Source organism: Nycticebus coucang, chromosome 3, assembly GCF_027406575.1.
Source record: "Nycticebus coucang isolate mNycCou1 chromosome 3, mNycCou1.pri, whole genome shotgun sequence".
NCBI lineage: Eukaryota > Metazoa > Chordata > Mammalia > Primates > Lorisidae > Nycticebus > Nycticebus coucang.
This window is the reverse complement of record NC_069782.1, coordinates 69,957,629-69,978,777: the sequence shown is the minus strand read 5'-3', so window position 1 is coordinate 69,978,777 and position 21,149 is coordinate 69,957,629. Positions and strand designations below refer to the sequence as shown.

The 21,149-nt window shown below is 44.7% G+C and overlaps 1 protein-coding gene across 1 annotated transcript; it reads right to left on the bottom strand.

Annotated features, from left to right (window-relative positions):
- Positions 1-14,845: 14,845 nt before the first annotated feature.
- On the bottom strand, positions 14,846-15,793 carry LOC128581014 (olfactory receptor 1361-like). The gene has a single exon (XM_053583473.1). It carries the CDS (start codon positions 15,791-15,793, stop codon positions 14,846-14,848), a length of 948 nt encoding a protein of 315 aa, XP_053439448.1.
- Between the last annotated feature and the right edge of the window lie 5,356 nt (positions 15,794-21,149).

Genomic DNA, 21,149 nt, shown 5'->3' with positions numbered 1-21,149 from the left:
TAGAGACAGGGTTTCACTCTAGCTCAGGCTGGTCTCAAACCAGTGAGCTCAGGCAACCCACCCGCCTTGGCCTCCCAGAGTGCTGGGATTACAGGTGTCGCCACCACACCCTGCCCAACCCTTTTTCTATCTCTTTCTGCCTCTGTCTTTCCTGCCCTCCCACCCTTGCTTCCATCACATCCAGCTTACATTCAATCAATTACTCCGGGCTGTGTCTCTGAACTCATGGAGACCCCTGCTGCCCTCCTTAGATCCCATGCTCTCCCTCCCTCCCTGCTCAAACCTGGCTATGGCTCCCCAGTACTCACGAGAACAAGAGATGGCCTTAGCTCCTCAACTCCCCACATAGACCACACAGACTCCTCTCTCCACCTCTCCCCACACAGGACCTCTGTTTTCCCACCTTCAGGCCTTTGCTTGTGGAGTCCCCTTGGCTTGTTGTGCCATCCCTGCCTTCTACCAGCAATGTGGAGCAGGATTTGCTAACTTCAGAAAGTTCAATTCATTCATTCATTAACTCATTTGACTGAAATGGGGTTCCTCTCATGTGCTGTGCCCTGGCAGTGCACGCTCAGAATGTGGGAGCTATTACTATTACTGTTATTATTCAAGTATTGTTTTTGGACTGTGAAGTGCTTTGAAGCAGGCCTGTGCTACAGTCTTGTCTGCGGCCACCTGAAAATGAGGAAATCATATTAATAAAATGAGCAATTTCCCCTGTGTATTCACACATGCATACATACACACACACACACACACACAAATATACACATACATGGGCTTCTCTGCCTATGAAACTTATCTTCATGCTTCAAGGCCCAGATCAGATGTCACTTCCTCCAGGAAGCCTTCCTGGATTCCCAAACACTGACCTGGATCAAGCAGTAAGACTTCTAGGTGTGATGGAGTGTAGGTAGGGAGACCTCGTTATTTTCTGCCCAAGGCCTCAGGGGGAACAGGATGAAGAGTAAAACTCTGGGGAGCATAGGGTTCAGGCCAGGATAATTAGCTCCTAGCCCTGGGCCCAGCTGCTTCATCATCCTTAAGCCAGCTTCCTGCTCTTAGTTATGGTGAGAACTTCACTCCTGTGCTGGGGAGAGGGGGCAAAATGGTAGCAACAGAACATTCTAGAACCTCTTTCATGCAGTAAGGTTGGCTTTTCCCCATGTTCAGCAGCTGAGGGGGTCCTTCCCAGACTCCTCCCCAACTCTGTTCTCTATCCTTCTCTTATCTCATCCTTCCTCATGTTCTGGCTGTGCAGACTCCATTTCCTCTAGTGATTCAAGCAGAATGTAGTAATTGCATCCTGGAGAATGTCAATGCCGATTGAGAGACATGGAATAGGTGATGAATACCTCATCAGCTAAGCTCATAACTTGCAACATGTCACTTCTGTCTCCCTGTGACCTAAGAGGTTGGGGACTGAGTTTATTCCTATTTTACACAGGAGGAAGCTGAGGTTCGTTTTCAAGGTCATGTGGTTTGCCCAACGCCATCTAGCCAGGCGAGGTGGCTCAAACTGAGTCTCCTTTGTTTCAGCAACAAACCCTAGAAATGAGTTACAGTTATTATCTCCTGTCCATGTTATAGATGGGGAAACTGAGGCCAAGAGTGGCTCTCCACAGCCACCCAGCTTGTGAGTGACCCAGCTGACTCTAGAACAGAGCTGGTGAGAGACCTAAGGCTCCCCTTTCCACTCTGCCTTCATTAGCTTCACTGCCTCACACTGAAGTCAACAGAGGTCAGCTTGTCTCCCCTTCCTGTCCCCAGAGACCCTAAAACCAGCCTCACCACAGGTGCTGTGGCTAATTCCAGACCTGACACCACCACTTCTGGAAAGGGATCCCTCCCGTAGGAGATGTCCACTTGCTCCATGGCCTTGTAGGGCAGACCCTTGTTCCTGGTACAGTCTTTTGGTCAGGGATCTCCTGAGGTGGAATCTTATGCCGAGGAGGGGAGAAGGTGGTTAGGGATGGACGGCATTAGGCTGGCTGCACGCCTCCATCAGGGTCTTTTGTGTCCCCACCCCGACCCCATTCTACAGCCTTAGGAATGGACTTACAACCTCCCTGTGCATTTGCCCCAGGGACACCTTAGGAATCCTGGCCAGGGCTTGGAGGGTCATTTGGGGTTCCTGGCTCCTGGGAGACCCTGGCCCAGCTCTCTGGGCTGTGTGGCTTGGGGCATGGGGCAGATAGAGGCTGCCATTTATAGCTTGGAAGGAATGAACTTCCTTCCTGCCCTTCAACTTTCCCACTGGGGCTTTAGGAGGGGGTAGGGGGCGACAGGAGTCTCTGGCACCATCCCAGTCACCTCAGTCATGGGATTCAGGGTCATTTATCAAACATCTACTATATGCCAGACACTGTCAGTTCTAGGGACCCTGTGTTGGACATGACTCAGCCCAGTCGGGAAAGACAACCCATGTGATATTATGGTGTATATATAGTCCAGTATATATATAGTACGTGTGTATATATATCAGTTTTCATCCACAGTTCCTGGCTCATAACTTCCATAGCACTTTTTACAGTCTTCTTTCATAATTTTGTGGTGTTTTCAGCCTTAGAAACAGCCTCAGGAGACAGAATGTCTCTCTGACCTTCACTTGTCCAAGGCAGGACTGTAATCTGACTATGGGTCCTAAGACCCTCATTCCTGAGAGAGTCCTGTTCTATATCCTGGAGGAAGGAATGCTGCCCAGAAAGGCCAGGAAGAATCTGAACAGACAGGACTTGCTGGGTTGAGATCATTCCTTTTTTGTCCAATCACATTTCTACATGGTTGTCAATCATGCCTATGTAATGCCTCTGTAAAAACCCAAGAGGTCAGAGTTTGGAGAGCTTCGGGAGAGCTGAACTCATGGAGGCTGGTAGAAAGTTGATTAAGGGATCCTTACAGCCTCCCAGATTTCATCCTACGTATACCTTCAATTGGCTGTTAATTCATATCTTTTATAATCAACTAGCAAACATAAGTGTTCCCCCAGTTCTGTGAGCTGCTCTAGTAAATTAATTGAACCTAAAGAGGGGGTTGTGGGAACCCCAACTTGAAGCCAGTCGGTCAGAAGTTCTGGAGGTATAGACTTGCCACTGGGGTCCAAAGCAGGGGACAGTCTTGGGGGCTGAGCCCTCACCCTGTAGTATCTGATGTTACCTCTTGGTAGGCAGTGTGGGAATTGACTTGAAGGATACCCAGCTTGTGTCTGATGATTTCTTGCTTGCTGGTGGGGAGAAATCTCCACATGTTTTGGGGTCACAGGAATCTTTTGCATGGGTGTGGTGTGAGAGCAGAGGAAAATCATGGTTTGAGTTTTTCATAAACAACCAATAACTCAAATTATGGAATTAATTTCAATAGAGGAAGTGCCTCTCTTAATTGGGGCACCCCTACAAGTAGACCCTGATACAAGAATTTGAGGGAAAGCAGTTTATTTGGGAGGTTACCGGAAGAGACACAAAAAGGGTGGGGCAGTGAAACAAGGAAGAGAAGTGGTCAGTGAAGGGTGTGTGATGAAGCCAGTTGCCTCCTGGGCAAATAGGATGCAGTCCCACTGGGACCTCTTGGTGGTAGCAGAGAGCACATTCTTTGGCCTTGTCTCACCTGAGAGGCGAGGGAGCTGGGGTATTTATCCACCAATTCTACACCTTCATTCCTTAAAGGCTGCTCTTGGGGCGGGGGTGTTGATTTGCTAACACTGCTGTCTGCCTTTATTAGGCTACGTCAGCTGGAGAAAGCCCCTCTTTCTCCCCAGTAGAGAGATGCAGGTACTGGAAGAAGGTCACCTTTGGTGCACAAAACAACACCTGGGAGGGCATCAAGAGTGCAGGTTAAAAATACAAGTAAAATGGGAGGATGCTGGCCCCATATGCCAGAGGTTTCAAACCCAGGCCCTGCTAGAAACTGCAAAAACAAGCAAGTAGAATGTATAATTTGAGCACCTGATTAGTACTGAGTGGAAAATCTGGGAAGGCTTCCTTGAGGAGGTGACAATTGAAGTCTGAATGGTAGGGGTGGTGGTGGGGCATATGCAAAGGTCATAAGCAGAAGGGACCCAGAGCAGGAGAGTATCCACCTAGAGTGCAGAAGTGGGGGTGGAGTGTGGTGCGTGTCAAGGCTGCGGGAATCAAACAACACAGGAGGGAGTACAATGATCCCTCCCCCACCCCAGCCACCACCAAGGGGTCTTCTGCAGTCTGAGGCATGCAGAGAGACCAAGAAGACAGAGTGAGTTTACTGAGTTCTGATAGAGAACAGTAAGTATGTTCCCAGCTTGTATCCTTTGCAGTCTTGCTCCACAGGGTGCAATTGAATAATAATGTGACCAGGATGATGATAAAAATGGCCTTGGGCCAGGCATGGTGGCTCACACCTATAATCCCAGCACTTTGGAAGGCTGAGGTAGGAGGATTGCTTGAACCCAGGAGTTTGTAGCCAACCTGGACTTTGTAGACACCTCATCTCTACAAAAAGTAAAAAACTTAGCAGGGCAATGTGGCAGGCCCCTGAAGTCCTAGTTACTTGGGAGGCTGAGGCAGGAGGATCACTTGAGTCCAGGAATTTGAAGTTGCAGTGAGCCATCATGACACTGCTGTTCTCTAGCCAGGACAACAGAGTGAAACCTTGTTTCAAAAAGGAATTACCTGGGAAGGGGTAAGTCAGTGTTTGAGGAGAGGGCATAAAGGGCTGCATGTCCTCCTCAAAATCTCAGGCATACTCCGAGGGGACTACGTGGGTTAGAGAACTTGCCCATGGATGCCGAACAGCAGGCATGACCACAAGGTTGGCACCATCATCACAATAATTAATAATAATTATAGTTAACATTGACATGTCAATCTGCCCATGCTGTTTTAAGTGCCTTGCATGTAGAAACTCACTTATTTTCCCAATAACTCCGTGAAATAGGAGCTGTTATTCCCATTTTACCAAAGGAGAAAGATGAAGTAACTTGCTCAATGCTGGCCACACAGCTGAGAAGTGGCAGATGTGGGATTAGAATTAACTATTTATATAGCAAACAGCTTTGAAAGATAGTTTTTGTCTGCTGTGCAGAGGGCAGGTTTGCTTACTGTCTATATGATAAAGATAACATCTCCCGCTGACATAGAAATAGGACAGGTTTGTTTGCAGTCCACTGTAAAAATTGGGAATTTGGAGCTCAGAGTTCTGTGGCCGTAGAATAAACCCAATCCGGGACATGGAAGGAACTGGTGCGAACACAAACCACATATTGCCTGCTGTGCTGCCAACAATAAAGTCTTTTGTTTCTGACCCTGGAGTCTCATGTCTTCTGCCACATCCATTAAGGTGTGGCAGGTTAAAAAGTCAATTTGCAAGGAGGGTAAGATTTCAGACCCTTCATGGTATTGACACTTACTTGCTGTCTCTAAGATGTCATCTGTCACCAACGTGTCTCTTTTGGAAACCTGGATTTGGTCCACTTTTGTGCTACCTTTCTGACCAGGTGCAGAGTGCAGCAGCCAAGAGTTAAAAGTGCCAAGGTTGAAGTATTAGCCTGAAAGGACGGAATTCCTTAGCTCTTAACTGCCTGACTCCTTTCTTATAGCATGAGACACTCCTGTGCATGGGAGGATGTCGATCTAGCAACAACTGCTAGATGTCATGACCCATCCCCAGTCACAATAACCAAAAATATTTCCTGACATTGCCAAATATTCACTGGTCAGTAGGCTAAATTGTCCACTTTTTTGGTGAATCATTCCCTTAAGGAAAGACCAAAATCTTGGACATTGACCAGGCCAATCTTGGACACTGGACAATAAATCAATTTTTATGAGAAATCACTTTATATCCCCAAATTACAGTCATCCCTATGTATCTTCAAGGGATTGATTCAGGATTCCCTTTGGATACTAAACCTGTGAATGTTCAAGTCCCTTATATAAAATGGCCTAGTAGATGCAAATATTCTTCATGTACCCTCCTGTATACTTTGAATCTTCTCTAGTCTACTTATAATACCTAATGCAATGTAAATGCTGTGTAAATAGTTCTTATGCTATATTGTTTTAAAATTTGTATTATTTTTTATTGCTGTACTGTAACTTTTTTTTTTTTTTTTGAGACAGAGTCTCACCATGTTGCCTTGATAGAGTGCTGTGGCATCATAGCTCACAGCAACCTCAAACTCTTGGGCTTAAGTGATTCTCTTGCCTCAGCCTCCCATGTAGCTGGGACTACAGGCACCTGCCACAATGCCTGGCTATTTTTTTTTTTTTTTTTTGGTTGTAGTTGTCATTGTTGTTTAGCAGGCCCAGGCTGGGCTCAGTGCCCTATACTCCCGAGCTTCAGGCACTGAGCCATGTGCTGTAATTTTTAATTGTTTTTTCTCAAATCTTTTGGATCTGTGATTGGTTGAATCTGAGGATGGACATGGAGGGCTGACTGTATATGGAAATTATTCCTAAAATGACCTCAGTTTGGACATTGGCACATTGGAATTCCTGGAACTTTGGATAAATAAATGAATAATAAAAGGTAAAAACGGCATTGTACACCCTTTTTTTTTTTAAACAGAGTCTCATTATGTCACTCACGGTAGAGTGCCGTGGCGTCACAGCTTGTAGCAACCTCAAATTGTGGAGCTCAAGTCATTCTCTTGTCTCAGCTTTCCAAGTAGCTGGGACTACAGGTGCCCGCCACAATGCCCAGCTATTTTTTTGTTGTTATTGTCATTGTTGTTTAGCAGGGGGGTTGGATTCCAACTCACCAGCCCTTGTGGATGTGGCTGGTGCCCTAACCACTGACCTACGGGTTCTGAGCCTGTACACTCATATTTATAGAAGCCTTATCCGTGATAATCAAAAGGTGAAAGCAACCCAATTATCCATTAGTTGTTGAAGGATTGAGCAAAATGTGATATATCTGAGCAATGGAATATTATTCAGCCTTAGAAAGGAAGGAAATTCTGACACAATGTGGATAAACCTGGAGGACATTGTGCTAAATAACATAAGCCAGTCACAAAAGGAGAAGTACTGTATGATTCCACTTATATGAAGTAATTAAAGTAGTTGTATTCATAGAATTAGAGAGTGGGATGATGGCTTCCAGGGGCTAGGGAGAGGGAGGATGGGGAGGAAGTGTTTAATGGGTACTGAGTTTCAGTTTGGCAAAATGAAGAGTTCTGGAGATGGTGATGGCTGCACAAAGTGAATGTACTTAATGCCACTGAACTATACACTTAGTGGTGAATTTTATGTGATATGAATTGAAAGAAGTAACACCAACAATAACGAATAGCATTCGCTGAGCATTTGCTGAGCACTCGCTATGTGCCAGGCCTGGAGGAAGTGTGTAGAGGTGTTATTTCAGGGTTTACACATTTCATTCATTCTTTCATCACCTCCAACTTTTGTCCATGTCTTACTTTGGGTTTCCCAAAAAGCAGGCTCCAAAACAAGAGGTTTGTGGGCGTTGGTCCCAGGGAAGTGCAGTGACAGAGTGGAGAAAGGAGTCAGGGAGGCAAGATACATTTGCAAGTGGACAACTTGAGCGTGGTTCCACTTGGGATAGTCTGAATGGCCGAGCAGAAGACACTCAGAGTATCGCGCTGAAGGATGCTGAGGGTGGTTGCCCACCAGCTCTTGATGTCCCTTGGTAGATGTTTACCTTTTTGGCATTGATATCCTGGTGCTTTGGTCTTTCTTGTGTAGGGCCAGGAATATTCCATGTTGGAAATTACTAGTGTGTATGAGAACTATGTGCAGGTGAACTATGGGATAGGCTAAAGAAATATGGGAAGAGGTGACCAAGAACATCTGTTAAGGCTATCTCTGTGTACCAGAGGTACTCAGATCACTTACTTGATATTTTCTTTATTTTTAATTTAATTTAATTTTTTAGTGATGGGATCTTGCTCTGTTGCTAAGGCTGGAGTGCAGTGGCAGAACCATAGCTCACTGCAGCCTCAAATTTCTGGGCTCATGTGATCTTCCCACCTTATCTCTCCAATAGCTGGGACTACAGGTATGTGCTACCACACCTGGCTGAACTAAAAAAAGTAATTTTTTTAGAGATGAGGTCTTGCTATATTACCTAGGCTGCTCTTGAATCCTGGCCTTATATAATCCTTCTACCTCAGCCTCCAGAGTAGCTGAGAATACAGGAAATATATATTTTTCTTTAAATATATCATTAAAAAATCTCAAATTACTCATTTAGCCTCATTCTAAGTTCAGGCTTGAGGTACTAGTTGTGGTTTTTTCCTAATACACATTTAAATAAAGTATGGTAATCATTTAACATCTTAAATCATCTTGCTCACCAGTATACATGCAGCACTTTTTCTCATTTAATCTTTCTAACATTTCTAGGCTGTAGGTATTATTATCTTTATTTTACTTGTTTTACTTTATTTTACTCTGGCCCAAGTCTACACAGGAAGAAAATAGCAGAAGCAAACTTTGGGGAATCCTAGTCTGAAGCAATTCTATTCTCTCCTTCTTCTGTAGCAGACAGAAATGTGACCTGGCAGGCACCTCTTATTCTCTAGCCTTCCTTACAGTGAGGTCATGTGGGTGGTTATGAATGGAATAGGAATAAATGTGTGCACCTTCTGGGCGGCGCCTGTGGCTCAGTGAGTAGGGCGCCGGCCCCATATGCCGAGGGTGGCGGGTTCAAACCCAGCCCTCGCCAAACTGCAACAAAAAAAATAGCCGGGCGTTGTGGCGGACGCCTGTAGTCCCAGCTGCTCGGGAGGCTGAGGCAAGAGAATCGCATAAGCCCAGGAGTTAAGAGGTTGCTGTGAGCCGTGTGACGCCACAGAACTCTACCCGAGGGCGGTACAGTGAGACTCCGTCTCTACAAAAAAAAAAAAAAAGAAAATGTGTGCACCTTCTAGATGAAGCCTCTAAGACAGTGTACCTGCCACCTCTTTGCTCCCTCCCCCACACTGGCATGCTGGAATATAGACTTACCTCTGACCCAGTTTTCACACAGAGTAATGTGTTAGGGATTGATGAAGAAATGAGATGGAAAAAACTTAAGTCCCTAAATGATGTAAATTTTACTTTGTCTGAAATATTACATTTTGGACCTCTCGTCTTTTTACTGTAGTTTAGACTTTTGTCCTAACAAATGCAGTAATTGGCTTCAGAAGTGGGGTGCAGCCATACAGATGGCATTTGCTTAATGGCTGGGTCATGATGACACAGGTATTTCTTCATAGAAAGCTGGATATTTTCCTTAGGCTAAGGCAAAATAGTTGGTAAAACGATAATGTTAGAGAACTAGAAAGATAATTCAAATGGTAGTTGAGTCTGCATCTGTAGATGAAGTGAAAGAGATAGAATATTATTGTGATTTGTTTGCTTCTTGCTGCTTTTAGCCAAGCATTTTACAAGTTTTTAAAGATATGGACTTGGGGGCAAGAATTTGGCCAATTTATAAACAGAGATGGAAGAGTCCACAGATAAGACTCTTCAAAGAGTTGAAGAAATCACCTGAACTTTCTTTCTTTTGTTTTCTTTTTGAGACAGAGTCTCACTTTGTCACCCTTGGTAGAGTGTCATGGCTTCATAGCTCACAGCAACCTCAAACTCTTGGGCTTAAGCGATTCTCTTGCCTCAGCCTCCCAAGTAGCTGGGACTAAAGGCATCTACCACAATGCCTGGCTATTTTTAGAGATGAGGTCTCGCTCTGGCTCAGGCTGTCTCGAACCTGTGAGCTCAGGCATCCACCCACCTCGGCCTCCCAAGTGCTGGGATTATAGGTGTGAGCCTCTGTGCCCGGCCCAACCTTTATGTCTTCAATAGTGAGTGCTAAGTAAGGCTTCCAATGTAAGGCTTTTGTTTTGAATGACCTCAGGTAGTCACCAATATTGTGGTAGAGAGATCTGGGTGAACTAAGAAATGCAAAAACTGTATCTATGATAGAACTTTGGGTATGGTTACTGACTAGAAGCAAGTAGCTTGCTAATTGTTTTGGAATATTATCTTGAGACCACGAGCCCCGCCTGTGTTTCAGCCCTAAGACAATAAATACCCAGACCCCTAATCTGCACCAAAGGAATCAGGCTGTGGTAATTATAGAGCAATCAGGGTATCCTCCTTAAAACTCCACTGGCTATGGAAGCATGTGGACAAGGAAGAGCATCCCAGATGGCAAAATGCGAGACTACAGTGAACAATAGATAATGAAGTTTCCCAGAAAGATCCAACCAGAGTCTAATCAAAAGACTTAGTTGGGTGGTGCCTGTGGCTCAAGGAGTAGGGCGCCGGTCCTATATGCCGGAGGTGGCGGGTTCAAACCCAGCCCTGGCCAAAAACCACACACACACACAAAAAAAAAAAAAAAAAAGACTTAGTCCACCTTATAAGCAGACGGTCATTAAAATAAGTTCTGCCAACCAAAATTTGATCCTTGCCGTGGACTCTCAAGAGGTCTAACGTGGTACATGTTCATCAGATGCTATAATCTTATAGAGGAGAGAGCCACATAAATTGACTTTGAGTTTACAAATTATTGGCTCCTGAGACAAACATTTAGACCTGCCTAATGAAGAAGACTGAGTATCAGCCAGAGATTTTGAACTCTGAGCTGGATGCATCAGTCTTATTCAAGGAGGGATATAAATGTGTTCTATGGTAGGAAGAAGCATGTTTTCATATACGTGTAATTGGTGGCCAGAGGGATGGTATGTGGACTGTTAGCTTTCCACAAAAATCCATTCTCTTCTTTTTCTGTATTAAGAGATCCACAGCCTAGTGACACAGATGACCACCTATACCACATTTATTAGAATCTCTTGCAGCGAGGTGTAACCCAGCATCGAATGTGAGAAAACTAATATAGCAAATAAACATCTATTTTGCTTGTACCATTTAACCACTAGAGTCCTTTTTTCAAATTTCAATATGCTAGGCTTGCCTTTTCTGTGCTCTCTGATTATTTTTTAGCAATCTAGAGTCCACAGATTCCATCTTATAGATGAGAATAATGTCCCGGGAAATGTGAGAGCAATAAGATATAGGAAACTTGGGTCTCTGAGCGATTGAAAGGGGTGGGGTCACCCACTGACCTAGGACTCCAACTGTTCTTTTTGTAGAGACAGAGTCTCACTTTACCACCCTCAGTAGAGTGCCATGACGTCACAGGACTCACAGCAACCTCCAACCCTTGGGCTTACGCGATTCTCTTGCCTCAGCCTCCCGAGCAGCTGGGACTACAGGTGCCCGCCACAACGCCCAGCTATTTTTTTGTTGCAGTTTGGCCGGGGCTGGGTTTGAACCCACAACCCTCGGTATATGGGGCCGGCTCCCTACTCACTTAGCCACAGGCGCCACCCTAGGACTCCAACTGTTACACGAGAAAGAAATAAACATCTACTTTTCTTGTACCATTTATCCACTAGAGTTCTTTTTAGAATCTTCCTTTTTAACAAGTTGAATTGTGTCTCTCCTCCTCCCAATTCATATGTGGAAGTCTTAACCACTAGTGTCCTAGAATGTGACCTTGTTTGGAAATAGGATTTTTTCATGTGTATAGTTATGAGAGGTTGTACTGGGGAAGAGTGGGCCCCCGATCCAATATAACTGGTGTCTTTATAGAAAGGGGACATGTGGGGACAGACATGCGCACAAGGGAAATGCCATGTGAAGATGAAAGAAGATCTGCAGGCCACAGAACACCACAGACGGGCAGCAAACCCTGAGAAGTTAGGGGAGAAATGTGGAATGATTCTCCTTCACAACCGCAGACATTTTAATCTCACTTCTAGGCTCTAGAACTGTAAGACAGTACATTTCTGTTCTTCAAATCTGCAGTGTCCAGCCCCCAGGCTGTGGCCTGGTACCAGTCTGGTCAGTGGCCCGTTAGGAACCAGGCCAAACTGCAGGAAGTGAGCAGAGGCTGAGTGAGCAAAGCTTCCCCTATCTTCACAGCTTCTCCCCATCACTCACATCACTCTCTGAGCTCCACCTCCTGTCAGACACGCAGTGGCTGTTAGATCCTCACAGGAGCAGGCGCCCTACTGTAAACGGCACATGTGAGGGATAGAGGTTGCATGCTTCTCATAAGACTCTGATGTCCGATCATCTGAGGTGGAGATGTAATGTGCTTGAATCATCCTGAAACCATCTCCCCAACTCCCATTCCATGGAAAAATTTGTCTTCTACGAAACCAGTCTCTGGTGCTAAAGGTTGGGGACTGCTGCTTTAAGCCACCTAGTTGTGGTATTTTGTTATAGCAGCCCTAGAAAACTAATACAGCAAATAAGCCATTCTCCTCTCCTCTCCTCTCTTCCCCTCCCATTCTTACCCTTCCCTTCTCTCCTCTCCTTGCCTCTCCTCTCCTCTCTTCCCCTCCCCTCCCTTTCCCTTTTCTCCTCTCCTCTCCTCTCTTCCCCTCCCCTCCCTTTCCCTTCTCTCCTCTTCTCTCTTCCCCTTCCCTCCCTTTCTCTTCTCTCCTCTCCTCTCCCCTCCCATCCTTACCCTTCCCTTCTCTCCTCTCCTCTCGTTGCCTCTCCTCTCCTCTCCTCATCTCTCCCCTCCTCTTCTCTTCCCCTCCCATCCTTACCCCTCCCTTTCCCTCCTTTCCTCTCTTCCCCTCCCCTCCCTTTCCCTTCTCTCCTCTCCTCTTTCTCTCTTGATCTCTCATTCTTCTTTCTCTCTGTCCATCTTTTCTTCCTCTTCTCAAGACAGAGCCTGTCTTTGCCACCCCAGTTAGAAGGCAGTGGCATCATCATAGCTCAGTGTAACCTCCAACTCCTGAGCTCAAGTGATCTGCTTGCCTCACCCTCCTGAGTAGCTGGGACTACATGCATGTGCCACCATACCCAGCTAATTTTTCTATTTTTTGTAGAGATGAGGTTCTTGCTCAGGCTGGTCTCAAACAACTGGCCTCAAATGAACCTCCTGCCTCAGCCTCCCGGAGTACTAGGATTTCAGGCACGAGCCACCATGCTTGGTGCATTAATTCTAATTAATACAAAAATCAGTTCTAGAAGTGGTGAGTTGCCAATATGAAAATGGAAAATTCATTACATTAGCTTAGTGGTCCAGAAGTGAGGACACAAATATTGCAGGCTAGAAAGGTAGGGAACCTCTGCTATGTCAAAGAACAACATTTACTAAGACCATCACCTGAGATAACCTAAAAGGTAAATCACTGTCTACTGAACCTGTGTTTCTAGAATGATAGGAAAGAGCATGAATGTCACCAAAAGTGGGCCACTTGTTGCTGTTTGTAAGCCAAGAATTAAAATAAACATATGAACTTAGATCAGAGCTGGTCATCCTTCAGAGTCAAAAACATCACCAGATTGGAAAGACCAATAGCTTCCTGTTTTCTAAATAGCAGTAATAGGGGGCTTGCCTCTCCAGGCGATTGTTTTAGATAACAGAGTGATAAAGATGTGGGTAGTTCAAGGAAGCAACTGCTGCAAATTAAACAGACAAAAAGAACTCTGGCCAGAAAAGAACATCAGGGCCAGGCGAGATGGCTCATGCCTGTAATCCTAGGGCTCTGGGAGGCTGAGGCTGTAGGATTGCTTGAGGCCAGGAGTTCAAGACCAGCCTGAGCAAGAAGGAGACCCCATTTCTAAAAAAAAGTGGAAAAACTGTCAGGCATGATGGCTTACGCCTGTAATCCTAGCACTCTGGAAGGCCGAGGTGGGTGGATCACTTGAGTTCAAGAGTTTGAGATCAGCCTGAACAAGAGCCAGACTCTGTCTCTAAAAATAGCTAGGCATTGTGGTGAGCACCTGTAGTCCCAGGTACTTAGGAGGCTGAGGCAAGAGAATCATTTGAGCCCAAGAGGTTGAGGTTGCTGTGAGCTGTGACACCACGGCACTCTACTGAGGGTGACAAAGTGAGACTCTGTCTCAAAACAAATAAATAAATAAAAGGAAAAACTATCCAGGTGTGGTGGTGGGTGCCTGTAGTCTTCCTAGCTACTCAGGAGTCTGAGGCAGGGGAATCATTTGAGTTGAGGAGTTGGAGGTTTCAGTGAGCTATGATGACACCATGACACTCTAGCCTGGGTGACAGAGTAAGAGCCTGTCTCAACAAACAAACGAACAAACAAACATGGGATATCATTCCAAGAAATTGAATTAGCTAAACTAGAGCAACTAGACCAGATGTCTACTATTTATTATTTGAAGAAACTGTTGCTAAAGAGACAGAGTCCAGTCTGCAAAAGCTTGTGACTTTTGAGCCTTTGCACTTTAGGTCTTTTTTTTTTTTTGTAATAGCAGCTTGTCGTGAACCTTAGTCCAAACAGGGACTTGAATCTTGGTCTCTCTGGTTTCTGGAGCACTTCCTTTTAACCCCGCAGTGTCCTGCGTTTTGGAGTGTAAGCTCCACAAGGTCAAGGATTTTTTTTTTTCCCTTCTGCATCCTCAGCCCTTAAAAGAGTGCCCAAGATATTAAAATAGATGTTCAATAAATAGTTTGTGGAAAAATAAAGTAATAAAAAAATGAACTGATAGTTGGGCGTTGTGGCGGGTGCCTGTAGTCCCAGCTACTTGGGAGGCTGAGGCAAGAGAATCTCTCTCTCTCTCTCTTTTTTTTTTTTTTTTTGTTGTGGTTTTTGGCTGGGGCTAGGTTTGAACCCGCCACCTCTGGCATATGGGACTGGCACCCTACTCCTTGAGCCACAGGCGCCACCAGCAAGGGAATCTCGTAAGCCCAAGAGTTGGAGGTTGTTGTGAGCTGTGATGGCACAGCACTCTACCCAGGGCGATAGCTTGAGACTCTGTCAAAAAAAAAAAAAAAAGAATTGAAAGCATAAGAAGAAAATGTTTAAGATGGGGGCTGTGCAAGAAAATTCAAGACAGGTGAGTGTGTATTTGAGGGCTCAGTCCTCCCAATCCTGTGTTTACTGGATAACATTTGGTTTCCAGCTGATGAGGGTACCTAACGCACTCTTCATGTCGCTGTTACGTAGGCTATAGATAAAAGGGTTCAGCATTGGGGTGACCACGGTGTACATCACTGCAGCAGCCGTGTCCTTCTGGGCCGTGTGGGAGGACATGGGGCTGAAATAGACCCTTATGAGTGTCCCATAGAACAGGGACACCACAGAGAGGTGAGAACCACAGGTGGAGAAGGCTTTCCGTTTCCCACCTGCAGACGGGATCCTCAGCACCGCCCCAAAGATGCGTGTGTAGGAGACTAAGATGCCCACAAAAGGGGTGATGATCGGCAGGGCGCCCACGGTGTACACCATCAGGTTGTTGAGAAAGGTGTCTGAGCAGGCCAGCTTCAGCAGAGGGCTCAGATCGCAGAAGAAATGGGGGACCCGGTTGTGGGTGCAGAATGAGAGGCGGGTCAGTAAGACTGTGTGGATCAGGGCGTTCCCGAAGGCAGAGGTCCAGGATGCCGCCACCAGGAGACCACAGAGCTGTGCCGTCACAGTCCTGGCATAATGCAGAGGGTGACAGATGGCCGCATAGCGGTCATAGGCCATAGCGGTCAGCAGGAAGCTGTCGATGCCAGCAAACCAGATGAAGAAGAACATTTGGGTCAGGCAGCCTGCGTAAGGGATCCCTTTGCATCCTGACACGTGGTTGACAAGCATCTTGGGGATGGTGGTGGAGGTGAAGCAGATGTCCACAAAGGCCAGATTGGCCAGAAAGAAGTACATGGGAGTGTGAAGCCGGGTGTCGCTGGAGATGGCCAGCATGATGAGCAGGTTCCCTAGAGCTGTGACTACATATGTGCTCAGGAAGAAGATGAACAGCAGCTGCTGCTGCCCAGGGTCCTCCGAGAAGCCCAGAAGCAGGAACTCCGAGACCTGGGTGAGGTTCACCTCTTCTGTAAACATCCTAGAACAATTGGAAAAAAACCCAAAAAACGGTGGAGACGTTCAAGGCCATTGCACCCCGATCTCATCTCCTCGTGTTGGTTTCAGAAGTTCGACAGTTCTCCCCACTCTTTCCTATCCCCATTTGCTCCTTCATTCTCATCAATAAATAAACTGGAGCAGACACTGTTCATTTGTCCCCCAGCCAGCCTGCAGCATGTCATCTGCAGCTGGCTAGATAGCTTCCAAGCACACCGATCCTGGCTTACTTTCACCACCCTGCACCTCTGTGCCTGAATGCTTCATCTGGCCACAGGGCAGCACAGTTTACACATGAAGGCAATCCTGGGAATTGATGCCCTTAAGAGTGACCCTTAGCTGTCGAGAGCCAGGGATTGTTGGGTGAATTCCTGCCTTCCTCTTCCTCATTCCTGACTGGGGCAGTTCTGGGGGGTGTTCTATGGTCTTTCGGGGTCCCCTAGCAGAATCACTCTGTAGGTGCCCAGAGTGGGAGCCTCCATTCCCATTTCTCTTCTCCACATGCTCAATAGGTCTCAGTATTATCTCCTAAATAAACATTTTTTTTTTTTTTTTGGTGGTTTTTGGCCGGGGCTGGGTTTGAACCCACCACCTACGGCATATGGGACTGGCGCCCTACTCCTCGCGAGCCACAGGCGCCACCCCTAAATAAACATTTTTGCCTGGGTTTTTTTTTTTTTTTTGGCCGGGGCTAGGTTTGAACCCGCCACCTCCGGCATATGGGACAGGCGCCCTACTCCTTGAGCCACAAGCGCCGCCCCTAAATAAACATTTTTGTTTGTTTTTAAACAGGGTCTCCCTCTGTTGCCCTAGGCTAGAGTGCAGTGGTATCATCATAGCTCACTGCAGCCTGAAACCCCTAGGCTCAAGCAATCCTCCTGCCTCAGCCTCCCGAGTAGCTGGAACCACCAGCATGCACCAACACATCTAACTGATTTTTCTATTTTTTGTAGAGATGAGGATCTTGCTATGTTGCATAGGCTGGTCTTGAACACCTGGCCTCAAGTGATCCACTTGCCTCACCCTCCCAAAGTATTGGGATTACAGGCATGAGCCATCATGCCTAACCTCCTAAATATTTACACTCAAATCCATGATTCAAAACTTGTCTTGGGGAGAATCCAAACTGTGATGCAAAAATTCTAAAATTTATTTTATCTTTAAAAAAATCCCTTCTCCATTCCAGCTACCCATTTTCTCTGCTCCATTGGACCTCAACAGTCTTCAAAAATATCATCTGTCCTTGCATGTCAAGAGCAGCCATGACATCCTATTGCTGATCTAAGATTAATATCCAGCCATAGTCCTATTCCCTGTACAATTGTCTTGTTAAAATTCAGAAACATTTGGCACAGGCTGGCAGATATCCTTATAGTACCTCCAAAGAATAATACAATTAATACAAATTATAATGTAAACTGAAATTTCAAGCTAATATTGCAACAATCTTAGCTATGATACATAGGTGGCAGCTGAGAAACATTGGTGGAGCTTTCTACCAATGTGGCCTATGTCACTGTGAACAGCACGATGTGTGTCTATGAAATGCTCTGCACAATAGGAGAAGTGCCAATTTATCATTATTTCTGGGTTTTATTTTTACTTATTTATGTATTTTTTTAAATTTGAGACAGAGTCTCACTACATCACCCTCAGTAGAGTGCTGTAGCGTCACAGCTCACAGCAACCTCAAATTCTTAGACTTAAGTGATTCTCTTGCCTCAGCCTCCCAAATAGCTGGGACTACAGGTGCCTGCCACAACGCCCGGCTATTTTTTGGTTGTAGTTGTCATTGTTGTTTGGCAGGCCTGGGCTAGTTTCAAACCTGCCACCTTTAGTGTATGTGGCTGGCACCCTAACCACTGAGTACAGGTGCTGAGCGTCAGTTCTGGTTTTTAAATAGTTAAGGTTTACTAAAAAATAAAAAGATATACTTTGGTTTTTATTGTTTGTGCATTGTAACTTTTACATAAGTTGTAAGTATGTGATGTTTTGGTAATTATAAATTCAAGGGTTTATAATGAAACATGAAGACCTTAAGTATCCAGAATGAACAGGCAACAAAGTTTGAATAATCTTAAAATTCCTATTAAATATCATGAATGATACTCCTATATTTATGTGAGAACAGTGAAGAATTGGTATTCACAGTGAACTGCAGTCCTGGAATATCCAATTCTTGTGGAAATCAGAGAAACCTGGACCAATTTCACTACTGTGTAAAGTAAGACTCACTGGAAACTACAACACCCAACTTTGTATTTTTGCAATTAAAAATAAAAACTTTTAAACAAGAACACAGGTAGCTTATGGTATGGGTGTTATAAGTATTGGTAGCAAATTCTGTGCATTAGAAGTTAAAAACAATGTTGTAATGGACCTGGGAGTGCAGATATTTCCTTGAGATAGTGATTTCATTGCCTTTGGATATACAGAGGTTACCAAAAAATGTATACTTTTTTTTTTTTTTTGTGGTTTTTGGCCAGGGCTGGGTTTGAACCCACCACCTCCGGCATATGGGACCGGCGCCCTACTCCTTGAGCCACAGGCACCGCTCAAATGTATACATATTTTAAGAATGAAAAAAAAAGTATTAAAATTGCAACACTCAAGCCATGTTTAACTTCTGCAATTACAAGAGATGTAAGATGCAATATACAAGATAACAAATGTTACAAGAGATACAAGACGCAAGGTAACAAATGTATATATTGAGTGCTACAATTTTAATACAGTTTAAAAAGTGTATATACATTTTTTTGGCATCCTCTATATATCCAGAAGTGAGATTGTTTAAAAAAGAAAGAAATCCTGGCATTTCTGACAACATGCATGAATCTGGAGGACATTATGTTAAGTGAAATAAGCCAGAAACACAAATACTACATAATTTCACACATGAGATCAAAACATCAAACTCAAAAATGAGAGAGTGAGGGCGGCATCTGTAGCTCAGTAGGTAGGGTGCCGGTCACATACACCAAAGCTGGTGAGTTCGAACCCAGCCTGTGCCAGCTAAAACAACAATTACAACTGCAACAACAACAACAACAACAACAACAACAACAACAAAAAGCCGGGTGAGGTGGCAGGCTCCTGTACTCCCGGCTACTTGGGAGGCTGAGGCAAGAGAATCGCTTAAGCCCAAGAGTTTGAGGTTGCTGTGAGCTATGACGCCATAGCACTCTACACAGGGCGACAGCAAAGTGAGACTGTGTCTCAAAAAGAGAGAGAGAGATATATACATAGAAAGAAAGAAATGGTGTTTCCTGGGGGATTGGGGGCTTGGAATAAGGAGGTATTGATTGAAGGAGACAAAGTTTCAGTTATAAGAAGAGTAAATTGTGTATGTACCCTCTAGTCAACTATTGTTAACAACAATGCATTGTATACTCGAAGTTTGCTTAAAGGTAGAACTTAAGTATTCTCACCACAAACGACAAAAGAAAAGGTAATTATGTGAGGATGGATGTGTTAATTAGCTCGATTATGGTAATCATTTCACAATGTATAGCAAATCATCACATTGTATACCTTAAGGTATATACAATTTTTATTTATCAATCATCCCTCAGTAATCTGGGGGAAAAGAAGGTGAAAACATATTCCCAAAGTTGCAGATGCTGGCATGGATGTGGAGAGAAGGGAACACTTGTGCACGGTTGGTAGGACTGCAAACTCATCCAGCCTCTTTGGAAAGAAGTAGGCAGAATCCTGAAAGAACTCAAATTAGATCTCCCATTTGATCCTCCAATCTCACTACTAGGCATCTACCCAGAAGCAAAAAATCATTTTATCATAAAGACATTTGGAACTGGGCAGCGCCTGTGGCTCAGTGAGCAGGGCGCCGGCCCCATATACCGAGGGTGGCAGGTTCAAACCCAGCCCCAGCCAAACTGCAACAACAAAAAAATAGCCGGGTGTTGTGGCGGGCGCCTGTAGTCCCAACTACTCGGAAGGCTGAGGCAGGAGAATCGTCTAAGCCCAGGAGTTGGAGGTTGCTGAGAGGTGTGTGATGCCACGGCACTCTACCGAGGGCAATAAAGTGAAACTCTGTCTCTACAAAAAAAAAAATAAATAAATAAAGACATTTGAACTAAATTGTTTATCGCAGCTCAATTAAAAATTGCCAACTGTGGAACAGCCTAAATGCCCATTAACTCAGGAATGGATTAACAAACTGTGGTGTATGTATACCATGGAATACTATTCAGAAAAAGATGGAGACTTTACATCTTTTGTATTAACTTGGATGGAGTTGAAGCACATTTTTCTTAGTAAAGTATCACAAGAAAGGGATAATCAAATATCCATTGTACTCAATACTAATATGAAGCCAGTGGATGATCTAATACGCCCATATGGGAGTAAAACTCAATGTTATTCAAGTAAAGGAAGGGGAACAAGGGAGGAGGAGGGGATCATGTGCTCCCACTGAATGGGCACCATGTGAGGGTACAGGGCACACCTCTTGGCTGTGGGACACAACTACAAGAGGGATTCTACCTAACAAATGCAAACATTGTAACCTGGTTGTTTGTACCTCACATTAATCTGAAAAAAGAAGAAGGTGAAAATGTGAATACTAAACTATTTAATCTGGCAATAATTTTTTTGTTAGTATTTGGCTCAAGTAAATAAAATTCACAATAGTTGGTGAGGAAAAATTAAAAGAGCATCATTATTCAATTTTCTCCTATAAAGCAATGGAATAATAAAGAGTTCTAGGAAAAAACATATTTTAAGTAAAAGAACATTGACACAGCAGAGAGAAAGCACCTATAAAGGAATACAGGGTTTTTAAACCATTCTAATGCATAGTTAAAAGCATTTGAGACTTTTCAGAAATAAAATATTTAATAGAAATCCAATAACAAGTAAAACTGATAAGGGCATCACTTTGCCACTCAACCATTATCAATGAAGCCTCAAAGTTGTCATTAAAATTATTCCCATAATTTATTTAAAAAGTGAAATTCAGGGGCAGCGCCTGTGGCTCAGTGAGTAGGGTGCTGTCCCCATATGCCGAGGGTGGCGGGTTCAAACCCAGCCCCGGCCAAACTGCAATAAAAAAAGAAATAGCTGGGTGTTGTGGCGGGCGCCTGTAGTCCCAGCTGCTCGGGAGGCTGAGGCAAGAGAATCGCGGAAGCCCAAGAGTTAGAGGTTGCTGTGAGCCGTGTGACGCCACGGCACTCTACCCGAGGGCGGTACAGTGAGACTCTGTCTCTACAAAAAAAAAAAAAAAAAAAAAAAAAAAATAAAAAGTGAAATTCAGGACTTTGAAAGTAGTTTAAGGTTTGTTCTTGACCACACGGGGTGGTGTGACTTATTTCAGAGC

What these genes read in the sequence shown, in the direction of transcription:
- LOC128581014 (XM_053583473.1), bottom strand. Translation starts at nt 15,793, where the DNA reads ATGTTTACAGAAGAGGTGAACCTCACCCAGGTCTCGGAGTTCCTGCTT.